The sequence below is a fragment of the Melanotaenia boesemani genome, chromosome 21, assembly GCF_017639745.1.
Source record: "Melanotaenia boesemani isolate fMelBoe1 chromosome 21, fMelBoe1.pri, whole genome shotgun sequence".
In the NCBI taxonomy this organism is placed as follows: domain Eukaryota; kingdom Metazoa; phylum Chordata; class Actinopteri; order Atheriniformes; family Melanotaeniidae; genus Melanotaenia; species Melanotaenia boesemani.
In genome coordinates, this window is record NC_055702.1 from 26837292 (window position 1) to 26856257 (window position 18966).

Consider the following 18966-nt stretch of genomic DNA (forward strand, 5'->3'; position numbering starts at 1 on the left):
TTTTTATAAAACCTGGACAGATCACATGACTTCTCAGAAACTCTCTTTCTTCATCTTTCTTAGAGAGCAATCCTTTAGTGTCATTTGTTTGTAAGAGTATGAGAACTCTTATCAAAGTTTATGGAAACAAAATGAATAAACAAAAAAGACTCATAGAAATGAAAATTCAGTCAAATTGAATTTTAAAAAAGAAATATGGAAAATACAAAGTACTGACTCAGGATAAGCTGCATATATGCATATATATATGTATATATATATATATATATATGCATATCAGGGCTGTCAAAAATTACGCATTAACAGCTGTAACTAATTTATGCAATTAATTCCATTAATATTTTTAACACAATTAATGACAAGCCCCATACATCCATTATTTTTCTGTTATGTGGAGACGAGGCGAGGTGCAAAAGATGAGCCACACCCTTACTTTTCCCACATCCTTTTTTCTGCTGCAACACACCTGATTTACATTAAATGAGTCTCTGACAAATTCTGCACAAGTCCGCTAATGAGCCATGAATTTGAATCAGGTGTGTCATACCAGGGAGACATTTAAGACCTGGAGGATAGGGTGGCTTGAGAGCCAAGGTTGGGAATCACTGCTATAGAGGATCCCTATGGTCGTGTCTGCTTGTGCAGCAGCTAATCCTTCCTCCTCCTCCTCCTTTCATGTTACATGAATCCTGACGGCTGTCGGTGATCAGCTGATCAACTTTTCTCTCTTGCTGTGTTTGTTTATGGTTCAGCTGAAAAGGAGGAAATTGGTGGATCATGATTCATACTGTCACATATTTACCCCAAAGTATTGTTGTTGGCAGGACCTTCTCTAACAAAGTACTTGGCTGGTGGTAGACGGGGTTTATACTTTAGCTATGCAGGGGCGGGTCTAGAAAAGTTCTGATGGGAGGCCAAGAGCACTGACCAGGAAAATGGGGGAACAGATGAAACCTTTTTTAGATTTTATGAAATATTGAACTGATTATTACAACTAAAGTGATCATCTGATTTAAAAAAGTGAATAAAAACTAGTAAAACAAGCAGCCAATGATGCATTTTATCAGCAGATGTTTACTTTGGGTGATGCTGCTGTCGGACTTTTATCACTGCTGCATACTAACACTTCAATGATAAACGGAAAAAGCTGTTTTTATCCAGATCATCAGTTATATCAGTTTCTTCATCAATGTTGGCTGTTGGTAAACTCACCTGGTCGGGGTTCTTTTGATGATTCACTTCAGTTCGGTAGGTATTTTCTGTTTTAAAACAACAATAGCATCCAGTATGGTTCAGTGTCTTTATTAGCTTGTAGAAGAAAACAAAGAAATAATTAGATCAGCTTCTCATCAACTTGATCCACTCGTTATTGTTTTTAAAAATGGTGGTTACCACACAAATTCAGCGAGAAGATCCAAATATCCGGCAACACGTGATCCCACCTGCGTAGCAGGGGTGCACATCAGGTCTGGAAGAGGTGCGAGTCGAGCCTATATGAAGCTACGCAGTGCCTACGGTGGTGATACAGATGCCACATGAGTAGAAATCCGCCTTAAATCTTCTTAGAATCGGCTCGTTCTGTTTATACAATAAAGTAAAAACTGGCAAATTTCAGGCTTGTGAATGGTGATTAATCATGACTGATTTGGAAGGTGTGATTAATCTGATTAAAGATTTTAATATTTAAAATATAGTAAAGGTTTGAAATAAAAATGATCGATCAATCATGTAATCAATTAATCAATTGTATACTACTACCACTTCTACTACAAGTAATAATAATAATAACCGTATTGTTAAATTACAATAATTTACTGCTATTGAACAAGAGATTAACTAATAAACTGTGTATTCATTTATTTAATCATTTAATAATTAATTCATTGACTAATTATTATTAAACTAATGCTTCAGATCTTTTTTGTTTTAATTATTGTGAAACATATTGTTTCCCTCATGAAATGGAGCACAAAAATAAATTTTCACTCAACTTGCAAGCTTCGTTCTCTACAGAAATTCATTCTTTTAATCACTGAAGGAGCACTGCCTTCATCAAACAGCTGTTCTGTTCGTGCATGATAAATCATTTTTCTACTTACAGATATCATCAATTTTATTTGTAAGATTAAATTTAGAACAGTTTCAGAGCAGAAACAGATAAATGAGGAAGCTGGTTTCTCTTTAGCTCGACTTTAGACCTGCATCGGTAACGGGTGCGGTGGGATAGCCAGACAAATGTATGTTTGACACAGTCAGAACATTCTTGGTATTTTATCACATCTAAAACTGGAAAAACAGATCTGAAGCTGTTTTATCCCATAGACCCTGAATGTAGCATTCAGCCTGTAAACATGTGAGTTGTTACACAATCTGAAGAGCAGCAGTGCTGACACGTGACTTCTGTCAGCTTTGTAGTGAATGGCCCCACAGCCAGCCAATCAGAAGGAAGTAGCAGAATTCGTATACAGTCAGCCAATCAGAAAACATTAGGTGTGTGCGTGTATGAGGGGGGTTACACGGGCTTACTTCGTCTGTTATATCCTGTATGGAATAAACAAAGATTAAAATCCTAAGAATTAACCAAATATTTTCAGCATGTGCACTGTTTTGGACATCAGTAGGTTTTTAGAAAGAATATTATCTGCTGTCAAGAGTTTTCATCGCCAGGTTGTCTGATGGACTGAATAAAACTGATGAATAAACAGATCTGATCTTCTTCACTTCAGAACTTTTCTTCCGAACAGTTTTTGTGATAAAGTTCCTCACTTCGTTCAGTTAATTTACCATGGTGAAAACTGATTACAGCAGAAAAATAACTAAAAGCAGACAGTTGAGTTTACAAAGTTTTCCGGGTTTGTCAGCCCGGAAGTGACGTAGACGTGAGTGACAGCTCTCACAGCAGTAGAGTCGGACAGTAGAAAACAGTTGAGAAAATCCGCTCCCATCTTCATGATTTGGACGGTACCGACAACTCACCAGGACAGAACATCAACTACACCTTTTACTCTAGCAGCCGGTTCTGATATTTCAGATGTTCGGAGTTCACGGAGACAGAAAAGTGATGGTGACATTCAGACTGTTGGGAACCGGGACTGAGACGGAGGCGGTGTGAAACCAGCGGCTAGACCCACTTACAGAACCCGGATCATCTCCAGTCCCTCCGCAGGAAAACTCAGGACTAACACCGGCTGGAAGAACAGGAGTTGGCGGAGAAATGGAGCTGAGGGTTGGGAACCGGTACAGACTGGGCAGGAAGATCGGAAGTGGATCTTTTGGAGACATTTATTTAGGTGAGTGAAGTGATGAAGCGGCTCCTCTTCCTCATCCTCACCTTCTATGGACCGTGCCAGGTGTCCTGTCCGTGGAGACAACTCATCCAGACTGGACACTGATGTTAGACCACCGGAATTCCAGCAGAATATCTGAAATATCACAGAATAAATGTCTTGTTTTCCTGATGACAAATGGACAGAAAACAATACAAACTGTCTGAAAGTTTTTAAATATATTTACACCAGACTGAAAAACGGTTAACTTCAGTTTTATTTAAGAAATAAAGAAAATTCAGGTTCACAGTCATTTTAATCAGTTTATGTGTCTTCAGTCATATTTTTAAATAAACACGAAGGTCAGTAAGTGACTATTTTTACAATGCTTGCTATAAACGAACCTGCTGTTGGAAAGTCTGTTTCCCTTTTAGATGGAGCCTAATGTGGAAGGAAATGTATGTGTGGGATGAGCAGCAGAGGTGAGGATGTGGGTTGTGTCCATGAAAAACTGTCCATTTCTTCTGATTCTGGTACTGAGTCTCGTTTTGATCCTCTGAGAAGATTTGGACAGTTTTCCATGAACTCACATACTCACCTCTCCTGCTCATCCCACAAACACATTTTCCATCCAGATCTAGTACCAACCTGTCCAACCTGTTCACCTGTTAAATCAGACATCAGTATATCGAAGAGGTTCACAAACTGGTCAGATTTTATTTGTCAAAATAAACAAAGATCTGTCATCACAAGATATTTATTTTCCTTATATCATGTCAGTAACATGACTGGGTATAAAAGGAGCATTTCAGAGAGGCAGAGTCTCTCAGATGGAAAGATGGACAGAGGTTCACCAATCTGAGACAAACTGGCTCTAAAACTATGGAACAATTTCAGAAAAATATTCCTCAGACGTTGAAGATCCACCATCTACAGTGTAGAATATCAGAAGTTTCAGAGAATCAGGAGGAATCTCTGTGTGCGGGGGACAAGGCTGTTCATTGTTGTTAATAGGGCTGCATACCAATTCAAATTTCAAGAATAGATTCATTTCCTATTGTCAAGATTCAGAATCGATTATCATGTAACCTGGCTCAGTGTTTTATAAAAATACTTATCAGAGAAAGTCTTTGATATTAAAGAAAAATTGTTGTTTGGTAAATATCTATAAATGAATCGATTGGATTTAATTGAATCGATTCAGGAAATTAGTGGTGACGTAGTTCAAGTTTCTGAAGTTGTATCCCAGAGCGTAGAGCATGTAGAAAATAAAGCTAATGAGATTTCTTTCTTTTTCCAGGAACGGATATTTCCGTGGGAGAAGAAGTAGCAATAAAACTGGAATGTGTGAAGACCAAACATCCACAGCTCCACATCGAGAGCAAGATCTACAAGATGATGCAGGGAGGAGGTAATGCCAGGGTCCAGATACATGTCCACATCTTCCTCTTCCTCAGCGTGAGGCCATCATCGTTCAACCCTCTGCTGACTCGTCTCCCGTTTTCTGGACAGAAACGGGAACATTTCAGACTGCAGAGATAACGGTCCCCATCCCTTTGTTCCCTGGCTGGTTTTATAAGAACACAGTTAGAATGAACTGGATTATACTGGGCGGCGTCTTGTTATAAATTGACAAAATGCTAGTAATTATTATTACCATTATTATTATTATTATTAAAAATAGAACAATAAAAATCACATGAAGCTGATTAAACCGGATTTAAAGGTGCTCAGCTGGTCTGAGCCGGTCCAACATGCCGTCAGGGCTCCATGGTTCTGGTCCAGTCCTCATTGGATTTATCCAAGTGTGTGTTTTTGTGTGTGTATGTAGTGGGGATTCCTACTATAAAGTGGTGTGGAGCAGAAGGAGACTACAACGTGATGGTGATGGAGCTTCTTGGGCCGAGCCTAGAAGATCTCTTCAACTTTTGTTCCCGCAAGTTTAGCCTGAAGACGGTCCTGCTGCTGGCTGACCAGATGGTGAGGCTGCTCAGACACACCATCATCCTCATCCTCTTCATCATAATCATCATCATCTCCTCACGTTTTTCTTGTCCTCCACAGATCAGTCGTATCGAGTACATCCACTCCAAGAACTTCATCCACAGAGACGTGAAGCCCGACAACTTCCTGATGGGACTGGGGAAGAAAGGGAACCTGGTCTACATCATCGACTTTGGTCTGGCTAAGAAGTACCGCGACGCTCGAACGCACCAGCACATCCCTTACCGCGAGAACAAGAACCTGACCGGCACGGCCCGCTACGCCTCCATCAACACACACCTTGGAATCGGTACAGGAACACACTGATGGAGGGAGTGTTGTTTTCAGATCTGCTGGTCCAGACATTCTGGTCCAGTTAAAATGTTCTGGTCCAGTTGTTCTGGTCCAGACATTCTGGTCCAGATGTTGTGCTGGACCTTGTGTTCTGAGTCTTGTCGCTGTGACCCTGCAGAGCAGTCGAGGCGTGACGACCTGGAGTCTTTAGGATACGTCCTCATGTACTTTAATCTGGGCTCGCTGCCGTGGCAGGGCCTGAAGGCGGCGACCAAGAGGCAGAAGTATGAACGGATCAGTGAGAAGAAGATGTCCACCCCCATCGAGGTGCTGTGTAAAGGTTACCCCTGTAAGTCCAGCTTCTCTCAGGTCAGAATGAATGTCAGTAGTCTGGAGCCTCCAGCTGAGTAACACCTTTACCTCCTCTGTCACAGCGGAGTTCGCCACCTACCTGAACTTCTGCCGCTCTCTGCGTTTCGACGACAAACCGGATTATTCGTACCTGCGGCAGCTCTTCAGGAACCTGTTCCACCGCCAGGGCTTCTCCTACGACTACGTGTTCGACTGGAACATGCTGAAGTTTGTGAGTCTGAGGCTGGTCCTAGAGCAAACAAGCTCCTCCTCTTCTCTGTAGGAGTCATGTTTGGTCTGATGGAGGTGACTGTTGTCCTCAGGGAGCAAACCGTGCAGCAGAAGATCCAGAGAAGGACCGCCGGGACCGCGAGGACCGGCTGAGGCAAGGCAGGAACCCGGCAGCCAGAGGAGGACTAGCAGCATCAGGACGAGCACGGGGGGGCCAGGATGGAGCTCCGCCCACTCCGCTAACACCCACCTCACACACAGGTTAGTTTGCCCACCTGAGACTCCTGATGATTACAGAGGGGCTTTGGTCATACAAAATATTTCTGGACTGATGAGGAAACCAGTCCAGATGGAGACTTGAGGAAGGTGATGATGATGCGTGTCCAAATAGTCTGTTTCCATACGAAACAAACGTCACACAGCAGACACGGCTGGTCCACTCTGGACACAAGTTCACATTAAAGTGTCCATAGATAGAGGAAGTTGTTCTCTCTGCGTCAGCGGTGCGTCTGATGTAATCTGGAGAGAGCGGGTTTATTAGAAAGAAGAGACATTTTCTGTCTGGAACTTAAGAAAGAAGAAGAACCAACAATTATATTTGTCCATCAAAACCAATGCAGATGGCAGAACATCGTGATTTTTGGATGGGAAACTGCTCCCAAAAGACAATGAGAAACTTTTTATTTATTTATTTATTTAAATAAATGCAGCTTTAATTCATGCCAGACAGCAAAGGTAAGAAGTGTTTTCTGACTTTTACAAACATGAAGCATAAATCGGGTTTTCTTCTGTCTCTGGTTCGGTGAATCTTGGTCATATCGAGATGAAACTTCCAGCTGTGGAATCTGTGAGATGTGAGCTTTCAGTAGAGGAGCCGTTTGTTCGTGTTCATGGGGAAACATCATCTGTGTTTACATATTTTTTGAACTTTGTGTAACCGGTCTTTTAATTATTTGTTGTCTTAACTGTGTTTGTTGGTGATAGAAATGGTTTTACTGAGCTGGTAGCTGAGATTCTGGACTTTCTGTGGATACCACACATGTTTATAGTTACATCTACAGACCTGACCCCGGAAACGAGATGTTAACCCCTTAACTCCCGGTAGTGGAGGCTGCAGGTGCAGAGGTGAAGCTAAACAGTCAAGCTAAGAATGCAAAATTAGAGAATTTGTAGGCCAGAAATCTGGATAATGAAGCAGTGAAGCTGCATGGATGGAAGTTTTTGTGCATATTGTGAATATTTCTCTCTCCTCACCATCTAGAAGCTGTGAGATTCTCATCCTGCTTTCTGTCTGTTCACCTGATGCTGATATTCATCACATATTGTTCCTTCTGTGTTTAGAAGGAAGCAGCTTCACAGCTTTAAATTCATCCTGCTGACTTTTTACCTTTTAGTTAGTAAATCCTGAACATTTCATCCTTCTTTCTCATAAATATTTGATTTTATAAATATATATGAAGAAATATTTTAACTGTTGGTGTTTAAAGAGAAAACTGCTGCTAAACCTGTTTATGTGTTTAGTGCAGGGGTCTGCAGCCTTTCCAATCCAAAGAGACATTTTTCCCTCAGCCAGCTAAATAAAACTCCTTTAGAGACGCAAATGTTACCAGACTTTTCAAAAAGGAAACTTAATATTTATTTTTAATGAAGAGCCACCATAGGATGTTTGTTATTTTTGAAGAACCACATTTTTATTTCTGTTTTTAGGTTTTAAAATAAAGAAAAACATAAAACCTTTATGAAAAGAGGATAGACAGACTTTCTTCTAAGGGATGTAGATAATTGTGGAAAATTATATAAAGTAAAAAAAAAAAAAGGCCCTGGTTTCCAACCTAATGACAAGACAGATTTAAAAAAATATTTTAGCCACGTATTTAGAGGCATTGTGGAAGGTCCAGAGAGCTTGTGTGTCCGGAGCCGCAGGCTGAACCCTTATGTAGTGTTTGTAAACGAAAATTTACTGCATTTTCTTTACTTAGCTGTAGGCCTTCTTTCAAAGGAAAGAGACATTTTGCAATTAATCGCAATTAATTGCAACATGTCATGCAATTAATCACGATTAATAATTTTGATCGTTGCCCAGCACTAAACATAGCTCATCAAATTAGATGCACACGAGAAACAAAGTCAGGAAGTTTACTTTAAAAAGCATACATTTTTTCTGTTTGCATGCAATAACAGCTACTTTATTATTATTATTATTATTATTGATCCCCATAAAAACACTTTTTTACCACAGCACAAAGCAGTGCTGTTCAGTGATGTTTTAACTCTGTAAAGCTTAAATCCTGTAAAAGTGAAAACGGGATGTTTAAACCAGTGCAGGATGTTGTTCAGCTAACGTGATAAACTGCTGACTGTTAGTATCACTCTGCTGGTTTCTGTGGAATAGTTTAAGTAAAGTAACGCACGTCCAGAGGAAAACTCCTCTGCTCTGTTCTGTTCTGGTTTAGATTTGAAATTCTGTTTTGATTCAATAAATATTTTATTGGTCCTTTGAGGGGAGATTAGTGAAGCAGCAGCGAAGTGTGAATGACTTCCTATCCACCAATATTTCTTTATATAACTTTGGTTTCTGATCATTTAAAATGGAACCAGTTCATTTCTCTTTGGAGTTTAAGTATTGATCATTTATATCTGCTTCACTCTGAATTTCCACCTGCTTGTGGGAGCATGTGCTCTGGATGATGATGATGATGATGATGATGTCATCTCACTTGCAGCGAACACGTCTCCCCGGCAGGCGTCTGGTTTGGACCGCGAGAGGAAGGTTAGCATGCGTCTTCATCGAGGCGCTCCGGTTAACTTGTCGTCATCTGATTTAACGGGACGTCAGGACGCCTCCCATATGTCCACCTCGCAGGTAAAACAAACACACACACACACACACACACACTGTCTAATAGAGGGAAGTTTTACTGAACGATTTTCGCCCTCAGAACAGCATCCCGTATGAGCATCACGCCAAGTAGACGTGGTCCGGACTGATGGCGGCATCACTGGGTGAGTCTGGACCTGAACTCACTGATCAGCTGGGACACCTGAACAAGCTCTGGTTAATTTTAATAATAAATATGACCTAAACCAGCCTGATCCGTTTCCTTTTAATCCCAGTAACGTGTTCATCCTCTGGAATAGAGTGTTCTAATCCATGGTATCAGATAAGATCCTGAACAGACAGCAGTTTATCTGGGAGGAACTTTGGTAACTACACGGATTCAGATTCTTTAAATTCACTAATCTACACCACCAGTTCCAAAAGAGTTGGGACACAGTATAAAATGTAAATAAAACCAGAATTCAATGATTTCCAAATCTCATCAAGTCATATTCAACACATGTTGCTGCATCAGATTTACTATCAGCTCATATTTCCATCAGGTGGTAAAATGTCTTGGTTTAGCTTCTACTGGGAATAAAATAAAACATGGAAATAATTGAATTCTGGTTTTATTTACATTTTCAATAAGGTCCCAGCTTATTTGCAACTGAGGTTGTTTTTCTTTAGCTGTTTCACCCACCAAGCACAAAACTTATCTTCAGATTTAATTTCACAGATTTGTGTTTTTAGCCTCTGGAGGCTTGTTCCATGCAACACGGCAAGATTAGAACTGTAAGATGTTTGAGACGGTGTGAAATACGGAAACATTTCAGATTTAAAGCAGCATGGGAGCATGTTAGCACAGCAGAGTCCGAACATGGACGTTGATGGTCTGCTTCATGTCCAGTGATGAAGGACGTTTAGTTGTTCTCACCTTCCTGTTCTTTTTCCTGCTCTTTAGGAGTCTGGCCTTCATCTCTTCTCCATGAAGGCCATGTTAACTGTGGACCAGTCTGATGTGAAGAAGGCTTTCGTTTGTCAGCTGATGTCTGACTCCACCCGCTGACGGTGCTGCCGCCTCCTACAGAATCACTGACCATAAGTTTGTGTTGGTCCGAGCTGTAAAAACTGAAGATTGTTGGACTTTGCTTCTCTTTACAGTTGATATTTGCCCAGCCTGTCTTTATAATGCTGATGCTGCATCTGGCTCTTCCTTCATCATGGATGACCTCACAGCATCCTCATCAGCTGCTGTCTCCTCTCTGATGTTTAACCGAGTCAGAGTCTTTTTATCTCAGTTCATCTGTGAACATTTTTCCACATTTGATTCCCTTCTCTTCATTGTTTTTACGCGTTAACATCTGCACGCATTGTTGGAGGGAAGCTGGTTTTTTTTTACTTATCCATCTCCTGGTTACATGTTAGACTTTCAGGTTCTGCTGTGTTGTGTTCAGGCAGATTTTACCCAGAAATCATTCACTCTGCACCTTGTTTTACTTTCAATCTTGTGTATAAACATGTCAATGTTTTCTTTCTTCAACTTCCCTGAATTTAGAATTCAGTGTCCTCATTCGGACAATGGACAGAATATGTTACAGCAGAACAGATCTCGCAGCGTTGGACTGGATTAAGACGGCAGGAGGTCTGCAGGACATCTATAGGACACATTCAAAACATCGGTAGAACACATGTAAAACATCTGTAGGACACATGCAGAACATCTGCATAACACATGTAAAACATCTGTAGGACACATGCAGAACATCTGCATAACACATGTAAAACATCTGTAGGACACATGCAGAACATCTGTAGGACACATGCAGAACATCTGCATAACACATGTAAAACATCTGTAGGACACATGCAGAACATCTGCAGGACACATGCAAAGCATCTGTAGGACACATGCAGAACATCTGCAGTACACGTGTAAAACATCTGTAGGACACATGCAGAACACATGCAGGACATCTGTACAGCCTGACTGCACAGCAGACATGTTGACTGTGAGCCCGGGCGAGGAAAGAGGAGCATCATTTTCAGCTTTTTCCAGCTTTAGATTATTTGGTGTCTTCCATGTAAATTATGACCCTAATTAATAATTAATAATGATTAATTGCAGCCTGACGATATAAAGTTCTGCAGCTGTTTATTCTCTGTATTTTATTATAAAACAGGACTTTCGTGAGATGATTGCTGCTGTATTTGCCTACATGCACTGTAAATAAATTAATGGCTTCTATCTTTTTATTATCATCTTGTTCATTCATTTTCCGTACCGCTTTATCCATTACGGGTCGCGGGTAAGCTGGAGCCTATCCCAGCATTATGACAGGTGAGTGGCAGGTACCAGGACACGTCACCAGTCCATCACAGGGCCAACTGAGACAAACAACCACATGCACACACTCCTAGGAAATTTAGGGTGACCAATTAACCTAACATGTCTTTGGATGGTGGGAGGAAGCTGGAGAACCTATGCAAATATCACACAGAAAGGCCAGGTTCGAGTCCCCCCCCCCAGCCACGGCTCAAACCAGCGACTTTGCTGTGTGGCTGCAGTGCTAACCACCACACCACCATTGGGCTCATGTCGAGGTGTCCCTGAGCAAGACACAGAACCCCTAATTGCTCCGGATTGGTCGTGGTGAGCGCCTTGCATGGCAGCTCCTGCCATCACTGTGTGAATGTGTATGAATTGTAAATTTAGTAAATATTCATTTTTAGCTGGGACTTCTTAACCAGGTGGTCTGAAGATGGTCCGAGGGAACCAGTCACATTTCACTTAAGACGTATCGTTACAATTTAATTTTTTTAATTTAAAGGATTGTGATATTCAGAAGCGTACTGCATTCACCTAATTAATAAATGGAGAACTTTTACAACAAACCTTAATGAATAATTGAAAAGTCAATAAAAAATGTTAGAGAATTTTGACATCTGGATTTTCTGAATTAAGAGAATTTTTTTAAAATATTAAACATGTATACGTTTTTATAAGGTATAACCTACTATTTTCTGAAATTGTTTTATTGTGATTTTTATCTGTGAAAAACTCTATGAATAAACTTTATTTACAATCATCTGTAATATATGAACATTAATGTCCCAGAGATGAAATGAGACATTTTAAAGTCTCGGTTTGATTAAAAAAATATGCAACAATATTGAAATAACGTATTAAAATAAATAACAATTCTAGTTTTTATGACAACAGACTCTCCAGTGTGATCAACAGTCTGATCCATCCATCCATCCATCCATTTTCTGCCACTTATCCGGAGTTGGGTCGCAGGGGCAGCTGCCTAAGCAGGGAAGCCCAGACTTCCATCTACCCGGCCACATTCACCAGCTCATCCAGGGGGGTCCCGAGGCGTTCCCAGGCCAGCCGAGAGATGTAGTCAGTCCAGCGTGTCCTGGGTCTTCCCCGGGGCCCCCTCCCGGTGGGGCGTGCCCAGAACACCTCACCAGGGAGGCATCCAGGAGGCCGATGTCCTGACCAGAGTCTGTAGACCAGCATGAGGTGGCCCAATGTGGAGGAGCAGCCACTCTACTCTTAACCCCTCCCAGATCACCGAGCTTCTCACCCCATCTCTGCGGAGAAAACTCATTTCAGCCTCTTGTATTTGCCACCTTTCGGTCACTACCCACAGCTTGTGACCATCGGTGAGGGCAGGGGCGTTGCTAGACATAAAGCTCTACTGGGGCACAGGCCCCCTGCCACATATACCCCTTCTCCCATACACACACACACACTGCCCTGTGCCACTGCCACATTCCTACCAAAAATACAAATTGAGATATTAACGAGTGTAAGAACATATTTAACAAACATGAAGACTTTCAACATGGCAGCAAAAACATGAATGCCATAACAAACGATAGTAGGTCAGAACTCTCTTCATACCACAGTAATGGTTATTACCTGGTTCTCAGGGTGATAGTTCAACTCATTCTGAACAGTTTGTTTAATTTTGAGCATTAAAGCGTACTGCCTATTTTTCAATTCCACAAAGTGGTTGATCACTTGACTGACTCAGCTGTAAGAAAGTCAGGAAGAGTTGTGTCTTGTTTGGATGATCATCTGTTTCAATTCAGCTTTTGTTTGAAGTGCCTGGGTCACTTGATTTAGAAGCTATTGATTTTTTTTTCTTAAAAAACTATTAAAATCTCAATTAAAATTTGAAGCAATTAAAAAAATTTGGCAACCTGTATGAAAACCAAAACATATGTGTTATTTCTCTCTGTTTACATCAGAAGTCCACTTTTCTTTAGTATGAAAATATTGCTTTATGTCCTTTATGAAAATTTCAGTTTCACAAACGTCATTTGTTGATGGTCCCTAAACGAGACGCTGGACGCTAGTATCCAACCTAAAACTGATTTCACCGCGGTCTTACCTCCCTCTTTATCATCTCATTTGGTTTCATTTTAAAAATAATATAAAATTGACTGTTATTGTGACATTACGAGACTTCAAACTGTGCTGTGCGCTCACCACTCTCCCGACACAAGGAAGAGCTGTGTGATGTGTGTGTGGTTCACCTGCTGCTCATGCACGGTGACATGCAGAGACAGAATGTGCCCCTGAGCTGGATCCTCTATTTGGAGTTAACGCTCTTGCTATGCGTTTATACTGGGGCACGTGCCCCAGTAAATGGGGTCTGGCGATGCCTCAGGGTGAGGGTAGGGACGTAGATGGACCGGTAAATCGAGAACCTTGCCTTTTGGCTCAGCTCCCTCTTCACCACAACAGACCGATGCAGAGTCTACATCACAGCAGACGCCACACCGATCCGCCTGTCAATCCCCCACTCCATCCTTCCCTCACTCGTGAACAAGACCCCGAGATACTTGAACTCCTCCACTTTGGGGCAGGACCTCATTCCCGACCCGGAGAAGGCACTCCACCCTTTTCCGGCTGAGGACCATGGTCTCGGATTTGGAGGAGGTGATTCTCATCCCAGTCGCTTCACACTCGGCTGCGAATCACTCCAGTGAGAGCTGAAGATCAAGGCTTGATGAAGCCAACAGAACCACATCATCCGCAAAGAGCAGAGACCCAATCCTGAGACTACCAAACCGGATCCCCTCAACACCTCGGTTGCTCCTAGAAATTCTGTCCATAAAAGTTCTGAACAGAATCGGTGACAAAGGGCAGCCTTGCCGGCGATGCAGACCAAGGTCTGGCGCTGGTCGTACAGGGACCGGACAGCTCGTACAAGGGGGTCCTGCACTCCATGCTCCTGGAGCATAACAACCCCCATGAGTCCCCAGGGGACGAAAACCACACTGCTCCTCCTCAATCCGAGGTTCGACTATCCGCCGGACCCTCCTCTCATGCACCCCTGAATAGACCTTACCAGGGAGACTGAGGAGTGAGATCCCCATGTAGTTGGAGCACACCCTCCGGTCTATGGGGCTATTATTGTAGCAATATTATCTACAAATCCGTGTTGAAAGTCACAAATGCATACAGAGAGTCGTGTATCCGTATCTTAATTTGTGTGTGCACAGTTGGATTCGCAAATGTGTAAATAAATCCACAAATGTGTGATGAGATTTCTGTGTCTGTACAAGAATCTGCAAATGTGTAAAACAACTTGTGTGTAACCCGGTTTGCAAATGTGTAAAAAAATTCCACAAATCTGTATTTAAAGTTGCAAATGTGTAGACCAATCTGTAAATGCGTGCTAAGATCTGCACATGTGCAGACCGATCTGTATCCACAGAGAGACATGAATGCCTGGAGTATTTCAGCTACAAGACCCAGAAATACAGACAAATCGCTGGTTACGAGTCAAGCAGCTTCTGGATTGGCTCTCTCTACACACGTGGATTTTGCTACACTTGTTCCGTGAGAAATCCACAAATGCGTGTCAGGATTCGTAGCCGTAACGCTTGGGTTTGCGTGCCCTGACCGCTGGCTCACAGGCTGCCTCACTCCGGCTGCCGTTGGTTCGCTTGCTCTGCTTCTACTGAGTGCGCGCGAGTTTCACCAGGGCAGGAAAGATGGCGGTGGCTGCTAATAGCGAGACGGAAGCTGAACTTAGCTTCCGATTCGCACAGCCTCCGATTCGCTAGTTAAGGGAAATTTTAAGGGACCCTTAAGTCAGAATGCAAGTGACTGTATTTCTCTATTAACCCTGCGTTTTACTGATACTCAGTGCCGTCAAACCTGTCTTAGATTATTCTACAGAGTCTCCACAATCTGAAAAACATAGTTTGTGATTTGTGAAACCTTTCTCTGATTTGTGAAAATGCAGTAAAGGCAGATTTCACTCATTTTTCTGCCGTTTTTATACACTATACCTGGTCCAGATGTTATAATATCACACTGTGTCAGGTCAAACCTGTCTTAGATTATTCTACAGAGCCTACAGAATCTGAAAAACATAGTTTCTGATTTGTGAAACCTTTCTCTGATTTGTGAAAATGCAATAAAGGCAGATTTCAGTCATTTTTCTGCCATTTTTACACACTATACCTGGTCCAGATGTTATAATATTACACTGAGTCAGGTCAAACCTGTCTTACATTATTCTACAGAGCCTACTGAATCTGAAAGACATAGTTTCTGATTTGTGAAACCTTTCTCTGATTTGTGAAAATGCAATAAAGGCAGATTTCAGTAGGCTCTGTAGAATAATCTAGGACAGGTTTGACCTGACTCAGTGTGATATTATAACATCTGGACCAGGTCTTATGGGTAAAAACAGCAGAAAAATGAGTGAAATCTGCTAAGTTCAGCTTCCGTCTCGCTATTAGCAGCCACCGCCATCTTTCCTGCCCTGGTGAAACTCGCGCGCACTCAGTAGAAGCAGAGCAAGCGAACCAACGGCAGCCGGAGTGAGGCAGCCTGTGAGCCAGCGGTCAGGGCACGCAAACCCAAGCGTTACGGCTACGAATCCTGACACGCATTTGTGGATTTCTCACGGAACAAGTGTAGCAAAATCCACGTGTGTAGAGAGAGCCAATCCAGAAGCTGCTTGACTCGTAACCAGCGATTTGTCTGTATTTCTGGGTCTTGTAGCTGAAATACTCCAGGCATTCATGTCTCTCTGTGGATACAGATCGGTCTGCACATGTGCAGATCTTAGCACGCATTTACAGATTGGTCTACACATTTGCAACTTTAAATACAGATTTGTGGAATTTTTTTACACATTTGCAAACCGGGTTACACACAAGTTGTTTTACACATTTGCAGATTCTTGTACAGACACAGAAATCTCATCACACATTTGTGGATTTATTTACACATTTGCGAATCCAACTGTGCACACACAAATTAAGATACGGATACACGACTCTCTGTATGCATTTGTGACTTTCAACACGGATTTGTAGATAATATTGCTACAATAATAGCCCCATACCGGTCCCCCTTTTTGAAGAGGGGGATCACCACCCCAGTCTGCTAATCCAGGGGAATTGTCCCCGATGTCCACGCGATGCTGCAGAGGCGTGTCAGCCAAGACAGCCCTACAGCATCCAGAGCCTTAAGGAACTCCGGGCGGACCTCATCCACCCCCCGATCCTTGCCACTGAGGAGCTTTTTAACAACCTCAGCCCCAGAGATGGGAGAATGTAAACACTAACAGAAAAAAAACAGGAACAGGAATGAGCAAACAAATTTAGATGTCTTTTACAGGGATAGATGGAGAAAGATTAAACTCTTTTAAGGTTAAGACTGTAAGATAATATAGTTAGGGGTTAATGTGTCAGAGTCGGACTGAAGCAGTTCCACGTCAGTCTGAGAAAGAAATTCCTTCAAGATCTTGAAGATCTGGAGGAAGGTTTAGGAAAGTTGTCTTTAGTCTAAGTAAGAACTCCCTCAGCGTCCAGAATAATGGTTTTCTTTCTTGTGGATTTCCTTTTTGTTGTTTTTGAAACTCAGACTTTTCGCCTTGCTGTTCTCTTTCCGCCTCCATTGCAAACGTTTCCACGCAGGCTTTAGTTTCCTTCTGCTCAACCAGGAGATGTTCTTGTGCTGCTCCCACTAGGTTTTCTGTTCCTCAGGCTCTTCTTGAGTTTTTTACCAAAGCAGACTTAATTCTGGAGCTTCCCTCCACCTCCTGGGCCAAGCAGGTCTCAGATCTCGATGCCCTCATCCAGCGAGATCTGCTTCCAGCTGGACGTCTGCATAGGTGATGTTTCTTCCTCAGCATATGGCCGTCTCCTCCTCAGACATTTCATCTGTTTTTCAGCTTCTCCACCTCAATCATGAGAGCCGTTTGCTCCTGTTGAGGTCCAAACCCCCCCATTATATCTACAAATAATCACTGCATTTATTACCTCTAGTAAATTATGTAAATACAGTGTATTTCTATTTGTTTATGTCCTTGATACATTGTTTATATTTGATTTTTATTTAGTTTACTGTTATTTTATTTCAGTTTAACGCCTTTTTTCACTTCTCATTTGCATGCTAATTTTTTTATTCTGTATTTGTTTTTCTACTGTATGCCACTATTTTAAGGAGCACAGCAATGCAGCAGTTTCTAAAGTGTTTCTTACTTCGATTTTTACATTTGTGTTAATTAATTTGCAATATCCCTTTTATAAATAAATAAAGCAAATTTAAAAAGTTTGGGTAATGCACCACATTAGCCAATACTGATAAAGGAGAAATGAAAAGTGTATTAACCTCCAAAGAAAGTAGGGCAGGTGTGGCATGATGTGGTCGCCTGCATGGGCTGATGTTCTGTGGAGGTGGATGTTCGGTATGTCCTGGACCCTGCTGCACCCACCCCTGGCTTGGGAAACCCAGTCAGGTGTACAACTTAGTAATTATTCAGTTAGTCTCTCCCTCTGACGTTCTTTGACTTATATTAATTATTATTTTTAATTCCCTTTTTATTCATTTTCTGTACCGCTTAGTCCCATTAAGGGTCGTGGGGAAGCTGTCCCTATCCCATCTATTATCAGGCGAGAGGCAGGTACACCTGGAACATTGCAGGGCCAACCCAGAGAGACAAACAACCACTCACACCTAGGGAGAATTCAGAGTGACCCGTTAACCTAACTTGCATAACACACAGTACATTCTCACTCCACTAATAATAAATATCAACAACAAATGACATGTGAAATATGTATTTTCCATCTTCATTTACATTGCCACTTCCCTCTCTTTTAGTTTTTTTTTGTTCTGTATTATGATTTGTATTATTTTCTTCCATCTTGAAACAAAAGGGAAAGAATAAATAAATAACAAAAATAATTATCATGATAAAATCTATTTCAGTCTTTGTCTAAAAGTGACTTCACTGTGTTTTTACTGCCATCTTTACTCATATTTAGAGGAGTTATTTATTTAGGATCAGCACCAGTGAATTATCTGTAATTTCTGCTCTCCAATAAATGGTCTAATCCAGTTTGCTAAAGCATAAATAAAATAAACATATAAATATGTAGATAAATAATATCATGGGGAGGAAATGTTGATTTACTTTCAGACTAAACCTCAAAATTTTGAATATTGAATCATATTATTTATTGCTGTATTAAAATGTTGAATCACAATATGTTTTCACATCAAATAAAAGTAAAACCCTGAGTTCATGTGGAGTTCTCAGGTTTAGCTGAGAGTAACTAAAATAATTGAATAAAATAAACTATAACTGGTTAAATTGGTCTGTCAGTAGGTCAGCAGGTAAAACAAATAAAACCATTTCAGTCTGAAATGATGAACTCCAGTAACCCGGAGAGGTCACGCGAGCTCTGCACGTTACGTCATCAGCGGGCCCTGCCCTCTAATCACCCTATCTCGCAGCAGGACCCGCCTCTGTGTTGTGATTGGTCGACACTTCACACCTCCGTTTTCTGATTGGTTGCTGTAGCTGTCATCAGTAATCTATTAGCGTGAGTGCCAACGGCTGGCAGCGGCGGAGCTTGCTCACGCCGGGTGTGTGTGCGCGCGCATGTGTGTTGACACAGAGTTGTGAAATGGGAATATTTGAGGATATCTTATCTCCATCCATGTTGAAAACTTTACTGGAACGCGACGTCCAC

At 41.7% G+C, this 18966-nt stretch overlaps 1 protein-coding gene across 2 annotated transcripts; it reads left to right on the forward strand.

Annotated features, from left to right (window-relative positions):
- The first annotated feature begins 2856 nt into the window (after positions 1-2856).
- On the forward strand, positions 2857-10612 carry LOC121632536 (casein kinase I). Of its 2 annotated transcripts, none has more exons than XM_041974123.1 (10): positions 2857-3290; positions 4567-4677; positions 5098-5246; positions 5331-5559; positions 5722-5892; positions 5978-6126; positions 6218-6386; positions 8849-8988; positions 9065-9128; positions 9908-10612. In XM_041974123.1, the coding sequence occupies exons 1-9, from the start codon at positions 3215-3217 to the stop codon at positions 9095-9097; spliced, it is 1227 nt and encodes a 408-aa protein (XP_041830057.1). In that variant the 5' UTR covers positions 2857-3214; the 3' UTR covers positions 9098-9128; positions 9908-10612. The 2 variants fall into 2 exon arrangements, with proteins under 2 accessions (XP_041830057.1, XP_041830058.1); XM_041974124.1 differs by having other exon boundaries at positions 9070-9128.
- Positions 10613-18966: the final 8354 nt, after the last annotated feature.

Excerpts from the sequence above, each read along its gene's own strand:
- LOC121632536 (XM_041974123.1), top strand. The coding sequence starts at position 3,215 with ATGGAGCTGAGGGTTGGGAACCGGTACAGACTGGGCAGGAAGATCGGA. Across the intron at positions 5,247-5,330 it reads TGCTGCTGGCTGACCAGATG|ATCAGTCGTATCGAGTACAT; the intron begins GTGAGGCTGCTC and ends TGTCCTCCACAG. Across the intron at positions 6,127-6,217 it reads ACTGGAACATGCTGAAGTTT|GGAGCAAACCGTGCAGCAGA; the intron begins GTGAGTCTGAGG and ends TGTTGTCCTCAG.